The sequence below is a fragment of the Hermetia illucens genome, chromosome 1 (genome assembly GCF_905115235.1).
Source record: "Hermetia illucens chromosome 1, iHerIll2.2.curated.20191125, whole genome shotgun sequence".
In the NCBI taxonomy this organism is placed as follows: domain Eukaryota; kingdom Metazoa; phylum Arthropoda; class Insecta; order Diptera; family Stratiomyidae; genus Hermetia; species Hermetia illucens.
The window spans coordinates 63,231,819-63,246,803 of NC_051849.1; the positions used below are offsets into that span (position 1 = coordinate 63,231,819).

The following is a 14,985-nucleotide window of genomic DNA, read 5'->3' on the forward strand; positions in this document are numbered from 1 at the left end:
GCAGGGAGTACGCAAATACCCCTTCAATTGTCACACTTAAAACGGGTCCCCTTCTTTGGAATCTTAACGCTCATCTCTTTCTTCTACTTTCTGGGACAAGTCTCGGTTGTTCATGATTTCCCTATGAGTGGAAGTAGCAGATCTGCAGTAATTGCATGTGCAGCGATAAATAACTCTGCGGGGGAATTGTCAAGCCCAGCGGCTTTACTCCGTTTGAGTGCTTTGATTGTCGAAATGATTTCTCTTATGCTTGAAGGAGCAGTTTATATCTGCATGCTAGGGTGATTAACCATTTCATCCACAAGAGGAGGGACCTCACCGGTTAAGAACAGTAGTGAAGTGTTCTTTCCACCTTTTCAATTTATCGTCGTCCTTGTTGAGAAGTCAACCGGTGACGTCCCTCACAGGACCATCGAAAGATTTGCGACCACACGCAAGCTTCATCACGAGGCAGTATACGGTTCTGAAATCATTATGCATCTTCCGTTTCCTTGATCAGCGCACTAGCAAATTCTCTCTTTCCACGACGCTAAATTTTTCGGGATTTCGTTCAGTATCAGAGTTCGTGCGCCTCACCCTCGGCAACGCTCCTAGCGATCTATGCAGCCGTCAACCTTTTCCGTTCATCGATCTGTCTGCATGGTTCCGCAGCTAGCCAGATCTTATGAAGCCCCTTCGGGAGGAGGCCAACAACCTGTGTAGCACCCGAGAAAAGGGTGTTTTTAATGGCGGCTCAAATGGCTTTGAGGCCCCTCTCTTGCAACGCATATTCAGAAAACAATTCCTAAGTCTATTGGTGATCGCATAATGTTCGATCTGATTGCTCGTACGGTGTCGGTCAGCTGAAAGATAATTAACCTTATGGTAGGTTCTGTGCTCAAACAATATCCCACCAATGAAGAGCCGATGCAAGCTGTAGAAATCCACAAACCTTCCACCATTATCGTTGCGGTTGCCAAGATGTGTTTCCACATCACACGGATAAAATCCAGCTGAATAAATTACGATGAGCGGGTTACTTAATACGAATGAATGAAGATGATCCAACTAAGTACTGCTGATATGACGAAAGGGAGTGAAATTCGTAGCCGACTCCGGAAAGCTTATATAAGAATTAGGGAGAGAACTTGGAAAAAGTCTAGAAAATCATCAAGGGATCACTTAAGATTGACAAAGAAAACTATTAGAGATGTTTTCTTTATTTGGTTCTACAGATTACATTAGGATTAAATAAGTAAAATATGAAGCAGTTGAGAAAATTATGTTAGTGTGTTATTTATCGTTTGTGCTATAAATAATTCGGAGGCATTTTGAAAACTTATTTAAGGAAGCAGACTTGAGGGAGTGGATTAATTTGATGTGTTAAAGCAAACTTATGTTTACTTTTATTCTTTCTACCTAAATATTATACATTATCATCTATTCACATATTTCCACTGTTCCTAGTTTCCTATCCCATAAATTTGTTGTCAGATGTGTTCACTCTTTGTAGGAAGTTGTCCAACCACTTTTCAATGACTGGCAAATTCTCATCACTCCATTTTGTTTCTTCTTTGATGTTTCGCAAGGATTTCTCAATGATGTGCTCAGCACTGCCGAATTCGCCTTGTCGTTGTACGTAAAGTTGAGATACCATATCGTAGCCCTCCTGTGTTGTAAAAACCCCAGTCGCGGAACTGATTAAGTTGTCCCAGAGGTTGGTTTTGTTTTCAAATCTATAAAGACAATCGAAGGTTTGTGTTGAATTTGTGTTATATAATAATTTATACCATATATAACGCATTTAGCGTCAAAATAGAAAGGAAAAGTTTGAGGGAGAAATAAATAAATTTTATTCTTTTCATCCATACGAGTATATCGTTGGTTGCCTCTAAAATGAGATCAAGCGAAAGAAATCAAATTTCATGGCAGAATATTTTTTTTTAATCTTGCCCAACCTTAGAACGGGGCTCAGGCTGTGAAAAATGATCAATGGTCAAGGGTCCTGGTAGAAATCTGTCCGAGCAGATAAAACCCCAAGAACGCCAAGAATCACATTATTACTTTTGAACAAAAAAAACAGAAAGACAATAAAATAGGAGAGAGCGCGCAAGATCAATTCAATACCCTCATGCTTCAACGAGGTAATCAACGTTTGTCGGATTCGACTAGTTCATTAACTCCTTTTGAGCTACTCTACGCGAAATCTATTTATCAAGACCATATAAAGATGAGCAAATACCATGCCTTTTACTACACATGTCAACAAGGCTTCTAATGTATATGGCGTGGATCAATTATTGGTACGATGAACGGTTTTCAGCCCTCTACTCTTTCTTTTAGATTGCATGTGAACCGCAAGTACAAGTATATGCATTTGAAAGGCATTCTATAGCCCTTTGAAACATATCAGTTGCAGTTGGTTACAGCGATTTCAGATTATGGTGTATGGTGAACCAGGTCCACGTGAAACTATGATGGACAGTTACAGCGTTCGACCGCAGAAGTGTAATGCGATTCACAACCACCGGAAACCCCTCACTCCAACTTTCTTTATGTTCCTATTCGCTCAAATTATAGTGATGTATGTATTACTTCTGGCTCTTTAAAATTAATCAGCAAAACTATCTGCCTCGCTTTAAGGAGCAGTCTATTTTTGAAGTTTTGTTGGCAACGTCATTATTGTAACCCAATTCCTGTCTTAATATTCATTACTATATATACAACGCGGCCCTCTCCGCTGGGATCGTCCTTCTTGCAATGGAGAAAGTGCTAAAAGGACCCCAAGCCAAGAGTGAAAGCATAAGCTGAGGGCTGCGTGGCCAAAGGGCGAGCTTGGGTCTTTAGTCTGCGAACTATATTGGGCACTATCAGTTTCAAAAAGACCCGTACCCTGGTGGTCGGGCTAGCCAGGGTGGACATTCTTCCCTGACTATCGTGGACCAAGATATGGACTCAAATAAAAAAGCAAAGAAATCAACGAAAAAGAAGAAGAGAGATGCAAGACGTGTCATCAGGTGTCGAGAACAGTACAGTCGGTGGCCAGTCGTAGCACTGCTGTGCTGAAACCAGCGAGGATCTCCCGAAGCGAGCGGCAGATAGACTAGTGGAGGTCCAATGCAGCCCTGCTCAAAAAGCCAGTACCAAAAGGTCATATATTCTGAGCAAGATTTCGAAGAATAAGGTATGTGGACGAACGGGATGAAAAGGACCTCATTAGATATCAGGTGATTAGTGAAGAACAGCCAGCCGACAAATGAACATTGCGGTCAGTCTACCTCTCAATTCCTACTTTTTCCACAAAATTAATATTCTCCACCAACCACTGAGGAAAATCAGAATCCTTTCCATCATATCACCATTAGAGCGGTTTTGTGAGATTTGGAATTTCCATCAAACACAACAAGTAAGTGGGTGACACTGACAATAAGTTTAATGGCTGAAGCTACTAATTGGCTGCAATACAAGTTCGCATCAATCAGTCGGGGCACTGGAAAAGGCATTCGAAATCGCATTTACCGTCTCGTGCCCCGCTCTATGCGCAAAAAAGACGTGGTGAATGAATGCCTGTCCAGTCATCCGCAAGCTGAACAGGAGATCTTCAAACATAGATATCTTCTCTGCATAGAAATCTCCGGTTATGGAAAGAACGCCTTTCTCTTAGACGACTTGCTGATATTGGTGTCAGGGATGTTTCTCTCTATCATGAGTGACATCATGGAAGTAGTGTTGGGAAAAGGTGTACCTGTAGGCCACGAAATGCTGATCCGGCACTAAATCCAACCAAAACGGAACTGACGCTGTTCACCACCAATGATAAGGGTATCCGAGTTTAACCTTCCGCAGCTGAATGACAAAGGTTGGTTCTTTCGTACAATCTAAAGTATCTGGATGGAATCCGAAGCTAAATTTGAGATTGAACGTAGAACTGCGGGTTTAGAAGGCCTCTACAGCCCTCTATTCCTGAAAGAAAACAAGCTGAACTTCACGAGAAACTTTGCTGTGGACTTTCCAACCGAGGCAGAGTGGAAAGCCGGCGATATGTTCTAAGCTATGACACAGTATTCTTCACCGACGGATGTGTGGAGTCGATGCGGGAGTTGTACTATTTACTGGAAGCCTGTCGATGGCTAGGGCATGATCCGGGCCGCAGCTATTAAGACGTTATACTCGCTGATAAGCAGTGCAGAAACCCGCTGAACAGTCTGGGTTGCACTCTCAAGTTCACTCTCCCCTGGGTTCCCGGTCCAAAGGAACATAAAGGAAAATGAACAGGCTGATGAACTGCCATGCTTTTCTCTTGGTAGTCCTTCGGCGGGTACAGTCTGTGCTCCACTGGTAACTGCGAAGGGCGGAATCTGCTAGCACTAGTTAGCGGGCGCGGACGCAAATGGCGAAGGCTCACCACTTATGCTAAATCAAAAAGAATTTGGCCCGCTTATAACGAAACCCGATCGCGGGAGCCCTTGTGTCAGACGTGTGCAAAATGCATATAAGATTTCGACTTTCTTTGGCGGCTAGCTCTGAAAATATGAGCACGCTAACAATAGCCATAATCTTAGGAGTTTGTGGCATCAAAATAGCGCACCACAATGCGTGCCGTTCCGAGCCGGCACTGATATCTATCTACTTACCCTTTGACTTGCATCTTAAAGTACTAATCCAGAACTCTCATTTGATACAACTAATAGACTATTAGATATTCGGCGAAACAAAGTACATCTCCTGCTTCATGTACGGCGAAGGCGCATTTGGAGGTATGTGCGCAGGGGCTGGTTTTATGCGCACATTAGGCAGTTCGGAGGAAAACGCTCATCCGTGGCCAAAAATGGAGACGAAATGATTAGAACACCCATGACTAGAAACAAAGAAGAAAGAACAACGGAATTCTCTGTTTAGGGGCGGGAAAACCCAGTGCTGCCGGTTTTCGTGAGTGATGAAGTAGGCTTTCGGTCATCAATACCCCTCGGCTGTAGTGCTTCTGTGGTGGATTACTGTTGCATCCAATGTGTAATCTGCATAATCTGAAGAAAGAGCTAGTTATTGCAAAAAAAGGTGGCTTGTGATTTCATCCAGGGCAAAGGCAGGTCATCAGATGCGGCTTCGTCTCTGCACTGAGAGCAGGCTGATTGAAGTGGTCCCCTAGAACAAAAAACCTGCTTCAGCCAAGTTTGGGCAGCAATAACGATGTTTTTGCGCTGGTTATAACTCGCACTGATGTTGCATTTGGGAATGTACACAGCGGACAGATGAATATTTGGAATTCACTTCGTTCACGCTGCTCTCAAGGGGAGAGATAAGGCTTCATTATCAGTTGACTCATCAGAGCCCTTAATCTTTGAATAACACCTTTGAATAACACTCAGCGTTTGAAAAAGGACCATGAACTGGGTAAAGTGTACCTGTAGGAGAGAGTACTTGGCCCTGTTGTAATAAACTTAACAATCAGGCAATCTTCTCCGATACCGAAGCCGATTACAGGTAGAGGTCACGTGAGATCTCGGAAGACAACTAAATATGGACACATACGAATAGAAAATCAAGCAGAGGGGCAGTGTCTCAGTAGGGTAGTATCTCTTTTGCTCTACTAGGAAAGTAATTGAGTTGTCCGAATACATAAGTACCAAGCTATTAAGAACATAGTCAGAGTTATTTCTGGGGTTCTATACCCCACGATTTCAGAACTTTATCCTAAATCAATGATAAGATTGAGTCTCGACTTTGTATATATGTTGCTACTACAACTGAAGTCAATTTTGTATTGTGGTGTGGTCGCGGCTGTCAGGTTGCATGATTGGAAAACTCCTTTTCGTGTTATTGGTTTGAATGACCAGCGAGATCAACCACCGAAAATGCGTTTGAAGCGTCGGCGCGACTCATTAAGGCAAGACTTTGCAAGGCTGACTAAAATCAGAATTGGCAATGCTTGTGTCTTGCAAGCCCAAGGCCGATTACTTGCTTAGACACCCTCTACAAATTCATAACGTCCATAATTAATGGAAGGGTAAATGTATATTTTGAGACCAACAGTATTCTGCCCGAGGAACAGAAGTGCTGCCATGTAGGACCAAAAGGTTGAGCTTCTCATTATCGATTCGATAGTTAAAGGAAAGGCAACTAGAAGTGAAAGAAATCTTTTTAATTACTAACATATATTGATTACTCCAAAGCTTTTGAAAATCCCGACCAAATGGCTAATCGATGTTCTACATGTGTACCGCATTGATCTCAATTTAATAAAGTTTTTGGCGACAGTCAGGAAATCACCATGTTAATGTCATATATCACCTAGCTAATGCAAAGGTACCAAAACTCCATGGCCCTACGATAAACGAAGAGGCATTTTCCAGGGGGATTTATTGAGCACCCTTTGGTTTGGTATGACACTGAACCCCTTTTCGTGACTATTGAGTGATGGTTTTGCAATGAAATATGGCCTCCATGCTAAGTGCGAGTATCAGCTTGATGTACTTAGATGATATCAAGTTTTATGCTGGTACGGACGACCATCTTAGAAATCTGTTGCAAATAGTATTTAACCATGAAATTTGGATAAAATTTGGATTAGACACGTGTCGAATAGAAGAATAAAATAAACGCATTGAAAGTGTTTACTATGGCTTTGGCGTATGCATTCGGTACATTGTCGTGGGACAAAACCTATCTGGAAAAAGTCCAACGATACGGATTACTCCATTGAAATTCCGGATGAATCATCCAAACTCTGCCATGGAATGGATGAACCTGCCTCGCCACGTCGGAGGCAGGGGTTTCGTTGCCGTTACGACATAGCATCACATAACATCGACTCGCTACGCAAGTTAGTCCCTTGTATACTATAGTTTGTAAGCTAGATCGTGAATTGACGCTATTTAACTTGGGGTGAAGTCAGACCAGTAGAGAATCGATGAATGGAATGGACCGGCATAAAGCTATATATAAAGTGATTCATCAAAACCTTGCATACGCGCATGGGCTGATCACGGAAACATATTCCGTTTGCCGATATGAACCGCAGGCATCACTTCATAGTTCTTCTTTTGACATGTATTGTAACCAGCAAGTTTGAACAAATCATCATACTCCAAACAATAAACTTGATCTACTGTTGGTGGACGAGACGGGTCGCTCTGCTTATATTGTTGATGTTGCTACCCCTGTATAGCAACATTGACCGGGAATACAAAACCGCAAGTCGTCTATATACTTTTGAATTTGGGCTTTAGCCCATAATAGAGAGGTCGGTGGACCAAAAGTCGAGAAAGCAAGTTTGTTACCACTTGATCCGGTCGGCCATCAAGTGGATGGAGTCAGGGCTCCCTCATATTCCTAAAAAAACTGTCTTGTATTGGTATTATACCTAAATCACTCACGGCTTCGGCGGTATCTTGAGACTCTGACATGATCTGGTTCAAACCAAGTAGAAGTATACCATTCTGAAAACGTGTTCGATGCTGCGGGGAAATTTTATACTAACCGTGTAAAATTCAATATGTATCGAGATTGTAGAAGCTTGGAAACAACAACAATCGTTAGTGAACCGATCCAAGTTTAAGTCTTCAAACCGCTAAAGTTCTTACCTTTCTCTTATCGCCTCCCAATTATGTGACAAGAAATTGAATAATGTAGTGTAGCCACTGGATCCACCAGTCAGCATACTGAAAATCAAGAATATGTCATTTTCCGTGAAATTTCCATTTCCTCCAGGATAGTAATGTTCAACAGCCTCTCGATCTTTTCTGGTTGCACGGGACACCCTGCCAGTGTCTTCAATAGATAAGTCCTTTCACTCTGCACTCGACTTGGAGGGAAGTTAATAATTCTATCCAATCCAAATTCCCATTCCTCTGTGGTTCCCCATTTGAAAACGGGACAAATATATTGATTTGGAACTCTGAAACGGTAGATGTTAGTGATTCGAGAATTTTTTATATTAAAAATTGACTTACGGGTTGCCTTCGTCTGGATTATCACTTTCCATCCATTTTTTGTATGCAGCTTGAGCTTCCTCTATGCAAGGCTTGTATCCAGCGCGACAAAGGAAAGTGCGGGCTAGTGTACGCAAGTCAACTTTCCAACTTTCTTCACCTTCAATTGGTTGACCTATTCTTCATAGAGTGGGGGTAAGAAGGACACGGACATATGTCTGTAAGGAATAATCATTTTAAAGTACTCATTTATCAAGAACATAGCTCTGTGTGTTTTCACTTACCTCGAATTTCTTGTGGATGATGACATGTCGATATGGCGTCCAATATGATCAATGAAAGTGAAAACTGGGTTCCAGGCGATGTGGTTGCGCTCGTATCTCATGAAAAGCGTCATGTTGAAGGCGGTTGCAAACTAAGATCTCCTGCATAAGCCAGATTCCAGGCATCATGTAATAGTTTAGCTCTAAATAAAATTACCATGTTACTGCAAATCTTGCCAAACAGCATTTAAGCCCCTTACCTTGTAAAGATCGGTATCTTTGTCCGCAAGTTTTTCTGTTTGCAAATAATCAGCCAACAGATTCCAGTTCTTCTCATCGTAGTTCACAGGGAACGGCCCAATTTCTTCCGGATTTATGATAATAAATTGATCTTGATCCGGCATACCTTGCAGTACCAGATCTTTTGTTTTCTTAACCCAGGCATACGGAGTGGGAATTTGCGAAGTTCAAATTGTTCTGGGCAATCATGGACAATAGGAATCCACCACAGCATTTTATCTTGTTCAGGAACATCATGCGGGCGCTCCCTCAAATATACTTTTTGTGAAATTTTCACGCTCTTCTCTTGGTAGTTTCGCCGCACACATATCACGGGCAGTCGGTCTTTTGTAATCCATGATCCAGCAATTTCGTTGATTGTGGTTTCCTGACACAATGTCTTATCTGCATGAGCTTGTTTAGTAAGCGCATCCCAAAGGTCATCTCCAAAGAATGTACTGAAATGTCGATCTGCGATAAATTTGCGAATTCCGTTTTTGAATGTATCCTTTCCAAGGGTGTAATTGAGCATCCGCATTACCAATTCTGTTTTGAACGAAGTGGTCTCTTGTTTCATTCCGGTTATTCGGGAGTGGGGATAACGTTTACTGAATTCATAGTAGAGGGAGTATAATACGGTCATGGGATATTTACCATTGAATTCAGTTCCTTGGTCGATCTGGGTAATGAAAGTGGCGTTAATGACGTAACATGTTTTATGAAGATAGAGTTAGTCCTACCATTTTCTGGCAGATTGGACAACATAATGAAATCGTTTCTACTCACATCTATTACAGCATTAGAGGCCAAAAAGCTTGCCAAAGCCTTATTCACATGTGCATCGCTCCACCAATAAGGTGTTACCCAAGAACCCAGCCATTGATAAATGAGTTCTTGAGTAAGCCCGAAGTAACCCTTCTTGAGAAACTCACTTTCCCTGAAAGAGACGAAGTGCTCCATAAATGTTATATGTTTACTAGAGAAATTATGTTAAATACTTGAAAACAATCAGGCCCCAATTATCCGCAGGCCGCATTGAAAGCAATCCAGGAACCGCTACAATATCTAGCTTGCACAATGGAATAGCTGTGTCGAAATATTCTTCCAGGTAATCATAAATTGTCAGGACCTTTTCGAAGATTTCCTAAAAAAATTAATTCAAATTTAACTTCGCAATCTTACTAGAAAATATTAATTAATATGCAATGGAATATGTCTATGAAAGCTTACCTGAAGGCCATCATGGATATCTGTTCTTGCCCAGATTTTGATTAAGGGCTTGGCTGTTTCATTAATTGTTCTATTTATTGGGATTTCTTGAAGTTGGGATATAATGAATCCAAATGTGAATGATGACATAGGTGGGGTAGTTTCAAAATGATCCACGACATAGTTAGATTCATCATTTCTACGGAAGATATTTTGATGAATAATTTAATTAAATACTGAAAAAGGATGAAAAATAGAAGATTATACTTACAACTCTTCAGTGTAGTTTAATGGAGTGTTGAAAAGTGTAGTATAGTTTCTAGGACGAGAAATACTCACAGTGTATGGTACCTGGTACATGTAGAAATCAAATAATTGTGAATATATGGAAAACATTGAGCATCTAATATTTTAACTGATTATCACATCATATACACCCATAAAGTTAATATGAAAGATCATTATAAAACTGAAAAAAATGCCTATCATCCTGTCGGTCGTGAGTATGGCAAACTTCTTAGAAGTTTCACTCCGATTCGAATAAAACAAAAGATTCAAGCGAGTAACCCCTGCTTATGCTTTACAGTGTTTGGTAGCAGAATTAAGATTTAAATTTCGGATTATAATAGAATCGTTTGAAGGAAGAGTGGAAAGGCAGCCTCTTTAGGTCCGCCGTTAATCGCTTAGTCACAGGGTCCCCGTGTGGGTCTGTCGCTCGTTACTCAGCTACAAGTAACTCTTGGGTCCATTCAAAATTTGAGATTAGAGGAAAACATTGAATTCGTCGCAAAAAGTTCCATAATAATGCGTGTGCATATGCATGTGGATATTCTATTGCATCTTAAGACGATTGTGCACGAATTGGGCAAACACTTAGGGGGTCATGAATGATTATAAATTACATAAAAGGTTTTGTTACAGCGATATCAAGCAGTAAATATAATAATTTGGAGTAGTGAAGCCAAACTTTATTTAAATGAATTTCTGAGCAAACGTAGATGGAGGAACATCGGGGGAATTGTCAGTCGACTCCTTGATTAGTCCCTTGCTGAAAATTCATGAAAACAGCCTATTACTATCCATGGTAACATTTAGCAATGTTTGATTAAACATTATGTTCTTCCTTCACTTCGTATATAAAGGCCCAAGAATATGAACAATGCCTCATACAACTAGAGAAACAATGAAACTTTTGCGTGAGTTTTTTCGTAACAAGCAGCAATCCGCAAAATCATGAGAGTATCTTATGGATAATATAAAATCCTGTTACAGTAAATTGACACGAAATATGCAATACCACAATTAAGACAAAACTTGGGGCTATGATGCTTCTATATAGTCTATATACTACATAACTCCGGGATGAACTTAAGGGGGGCTTCTAGACAATTTGCCGAAAACACAGTAATAGAGTATTGTTAACTTAATTTGAGTAGATTTCCGTATTTTCAGGATTTTTTTGGTTATATCCCCCGCACACCCCGTCTTGTAAATAAATGTCAAAACTAAGGCAGGTTTTAGAAAGTACTAATTGAGATCTTTGATCTTTGATACCCCACATGACTACATTTGGTGAAAAGAAATTTTACACCCACCTTTTGCACGTATGGGGACTCCCCTCAAACTCAACGTAGATGGATGTAACCCATCGCATATGTGGGCATTCACAATTTTCATCTTTCCACCAAATTTCATAACAATCGGTACAACCATTTCTGAAAAAAGTACGTTTGGCAAACAATAGACAGACATTGAACCGACTTTAATAAGGTTTTGTGTTACACAACATAAAAGGCAATTGTAATTGGAGTATTTCCCATAAAGGGCTTCCGAAAAAAGTCACAACAATTGGTTTGACGATGAATGTAAGCAAGCAACAGGTAATATAACAGTCTCAGACTCGAGCAGAGGTCTATCACGAACTTCGTCGACCGGAGAGGCAACTTCACAGACAGAAAAATGAAGCTTGCGAAAACTAACAAATCTGTAAAACTCGACAAATACAGGCAGCAACCACATCAAGCACAAGTTTTACCAACAAGTCATCAGGATTAAGCCATGTACTCCTCGATGCTCCTACCGAGACAAAGAGGAAGCGATATATATTTTGATGAAGGACGAGTTGGAGCTCTCTCCAACTGAAGACGACCGACAAATACTGTCACTGTCAATCATAGAGGAAACTGTTCGTGCAATTCCTCAACTTAAGAATCATAAGCCGTCAGAAGTTGATGAAATTACAGCCTAAGTGATATTCAACCACTTAGGCTGTAATTTCATCAACTTCAGGCGATCGAGTACACCAAGCGGTTCATTAACTTATGCTCAAGGTTTGGGGTAGCTAATCAATGCCTCATATCACGCAGTCCAGCAATCATAGAGGTATCATGTTGCGGGCTGCCATCTATAAGATATAGTCCGAGGCGCCCAGAACATCCTCAGCCTATACCAAATTAGATTTCCTCTGTGCAGCAATCTATAGAGAAACTGTTGGAATATGGTTATTAGTTACCCGCACCAATGTGCGAGGTCAAATGAAAGCAGCAGGGTCACTCTCGAAACCATTCACCATCAACATTTGCCTAAGACAAAAAGGATGCCCTATTATACATCCATTTTAACCTGGCCCGGATCCGCGATGTTGATGTAAATGCGAGGGACACCATCCTCTTTAAGTCTACCCCAAACGCCTATCCAAACGATATGGACATCAACCAGAGATGTACAAACTGTCTTCATCCAGATCGAGCAGGCGGTACCAGATCCTGGGCTGTACATCAATGTAGGCAATATTTAGTTGCAACGTCAATTCCAAAACACAAATAAGTCAGAATACCGAAAGCTCGGGGCTTCAGCAATTAAGCTTAGCAACTCTGTATGCATGTTTTCCCATTCGTACCTACAAATTAAAGACATAAATATTGTCCGGAAAATAGATCTATCGTATATTCACGCCTTTCCTCTTTATTCTCTGCACGAAAGCATACATACTTACACGTTCATCTTATTGAACACCACCTGCAAATTTTGTTAGTACATACATATACACATATATGCCTGTCTCCAGTAATAGATACTGATATTCAAATAACTAAAAAAAGCTAAAAAAGAAAAGCGAAAGTGTCTCCAAGGACCCGGCCGTTCACATAGTTAGTTAGTTAGTTTAGTTAAATGGGGGGAGCCGCAGCTCCGAGCACTCAGGCCATTATTAGGCCCATTGTACTATCCCCGTAAGTTGCCTATTCAATGGCTTCCCGCCTACGGTGTTCGCAGGCTTTAGCGAATCTGAGAACATTCTCAAGGGGCAAAGAGTGTGCAGATTCTTCATTGAAGAAAACCTTGCCAAGGTGTCTTCGTCTGAGATCTGAGGATGCCGGGCAGCTGCATAAAAAGTGCAGGGCAGTTTCCTCCTCCTCCTCACATTGGCTGCACACAGCCGAAACCACTACCCCAATCTTTTCCATGGCCGTTCACATAAGTTCACTTTATTCATAGAGAGAGTTATATCTTATATTATCGTCTACGTTGATACTAAATTTTGTATTCCGAGGACAAAATTAAGGGGGGTTTTCGGGTAAGTTTCCAAAATATAGTAATATAATGTTATTAGCTGTATTTGTAGAGGTATCGGAACGGGATGTATTTTGAGGCCTAGATTTTGTAGGGATGCATCGCTGTGATTTTTTTCTAGATTTTTCGGTTGGGTAAGTTCTTTTGAGAATGAGACGTGTTTCACTATGTTTCATCTATTGTCACAACCAAGACCAGTTTCGGAAAGTACTAATCGATCCCTTTCGTTTGATACCCCACGTGACCATATTCTGTGAGAAAAAAATTCCACCTCCTTTTTGGGGAGCCGTTTTAAAACTCAACACAAAATGGTGCTACTCGCTACATGTAAAGGGACACACAGAACACATGTTCTCACCACGTTTTGTAACAATCGGTTTAGCAGTTTCGGAGTAAATCAGGTGTGAGACAGACAGACAGACATTGAATCGATTTTAATAAGGTTTTGTTTCACACAAAACCTTAAAAAGCAACATCAAATGGTACTGGTAAAATAAGATCAATAAAGATAGGAGAATACAACTGTGAGACCGTTGATAATTTTGTCTATTTAGGGTCGAAAATCACAACTGATAACGACGATGAAATCTGCGCATGGTTGTTATCAGCCAACAGAGCCTATTTCAGCTTATTTCACTCGAAACGTCTCAACATAGGGTCAAAGCTCCAACTGTACAAGATAATGATCTTGTCAGTAAAGTGAAGCGATGGCGGCTTTACGGTTTCTTACCACGGCAGAGGGAAATCGTCAGACGCTGCCTCACCTCTGCCCTGGGAGCAGCGTGACCGTAGCGACTCGCAGATGTTAAGTGCTCCTTTATATAATTCGTAGAACACGACATGACTACGAATTATATTGAGCGCAAATCCGCCTTATTGACCAGAGCTTGGCCAGAGCTGAAATATTCGTTTTAGGAATGATGGGGTCCTAAGTCCGCATCAACTTAATGCAGGACGGTGAGGCAGCGTCTGACGATTTGCCTCTGCCCTGGTAAGAAACCGTAAAGCCGCCATCGCTTCACTTTTTTGAGAAGTTTGGGTGCAAGCCCTAAGCGAGAGGTCCGTGGACCAGGAAAGAGGGAGTAAGTTGCTTCCCATTTGGTCCGGTCCCGCATTAAGTTGATGCGAACTCTTGGACGCGTTCGCACTATCTATAGTAGAAAAATAGGAGGCATAGTCCATGACGCCAGACAACAGCAAAAGCGAGATGTTTGGAGTTCCTTACTAAGGCGGGCCTAGACCGGATACGAGTTGTTGGGCCATTGATGATTCTGATGCACAGAATAAAGCTTAGTGGGAGCAAATAGCGGAAAGGATCAGATTGACCAGCAAGGGTTGAGATTGCGAAAAATTACGTGCAGCCAGTTACCTGCATCACAGCAATCTACATCCGAGTCCGAGGCATCCAGATAAGCAGCTTCGACCGGTTAAGCATAATACTAACATTGTAAGTATCCCTCTAGAAAGCAAACCTGTCAACCTGTTCTAATTCTACCCACCCGTCAGCTAAAAAAATGGAATCCCGGTAACTGTTCCATACAAGCTAAATGTTCCTCTATTTCTAAAAACCCTTAAGAAGATATGCCTTAAAGTATCATTAAAGGATTTGTATCGTATGCAGATAGGACCCCTTCATTGAGGACTATGTCAAAATATCTTTGAGAAAAGATAAAAGACTAAACGCCTTCAAAAGCATTCCACCAACCCAGAGATATCAGAGGTAAACATCGAGAAGCGCATTTTAAGGATATCCTTTC

The 14,985-nt window shown here is 41.3% G+C and overlaps 1 protein-coding gene across 1 annotated transcript in view; it reads right to left on the reverse strand.

Moving 5' to 3' along the window:
• Positions 1 to 1,181: 1,181 nt before the first annotated feature.
• LOC119650675 (aminopeptidase N) overlaps positions 1,182 to 14,985 on the reverse strand; it is an 84,727-nt gene continuing 70,923 nt past the window's right edge. The window contains 15 exon segments of the mRNA XM_038053630.1: positions 1,182 to 1,715; positions 7,560 to 7,680; positions 7,683 to 7,873; positions 7,929 to 8,125; positions 8,192 to 8,211; positions 8,214 to 8,324; positions 8,327 to 8,373; positions 8,431 to 8,462; positions 8,464 to 8,613; positions 8,615 to 8,659; positions 8,661 to 9,128; positions 9,236 to 9,386; positions 9,448 to 9,593; positions 9,680 to 9,857; positions 9,930 to 10,009. Of these exon segments, the coding sequence (XP_037909558.1) occupies positions 1,451 to 1,715; positions 7,560 to 7,680; positions 7,683 to 7,873; positions 7,929 to 8,125; positions 8,192 to 8,211; positions 8,214 to 8,324; positions 8,327 to 8,373; positions 8,431 to 8,462; positions 8,464 to 8,613; positions 8,615 to 8,659; positions 8,661 to 9,128; positions 9,236 to 9,386; positions 9,448 to 9,593; positions 9,680 to 9,857; positions 9,930 to 10,009 (2,202 nt within the window). The 3' untranslated portion in view covers positions 1,182 to 1,450.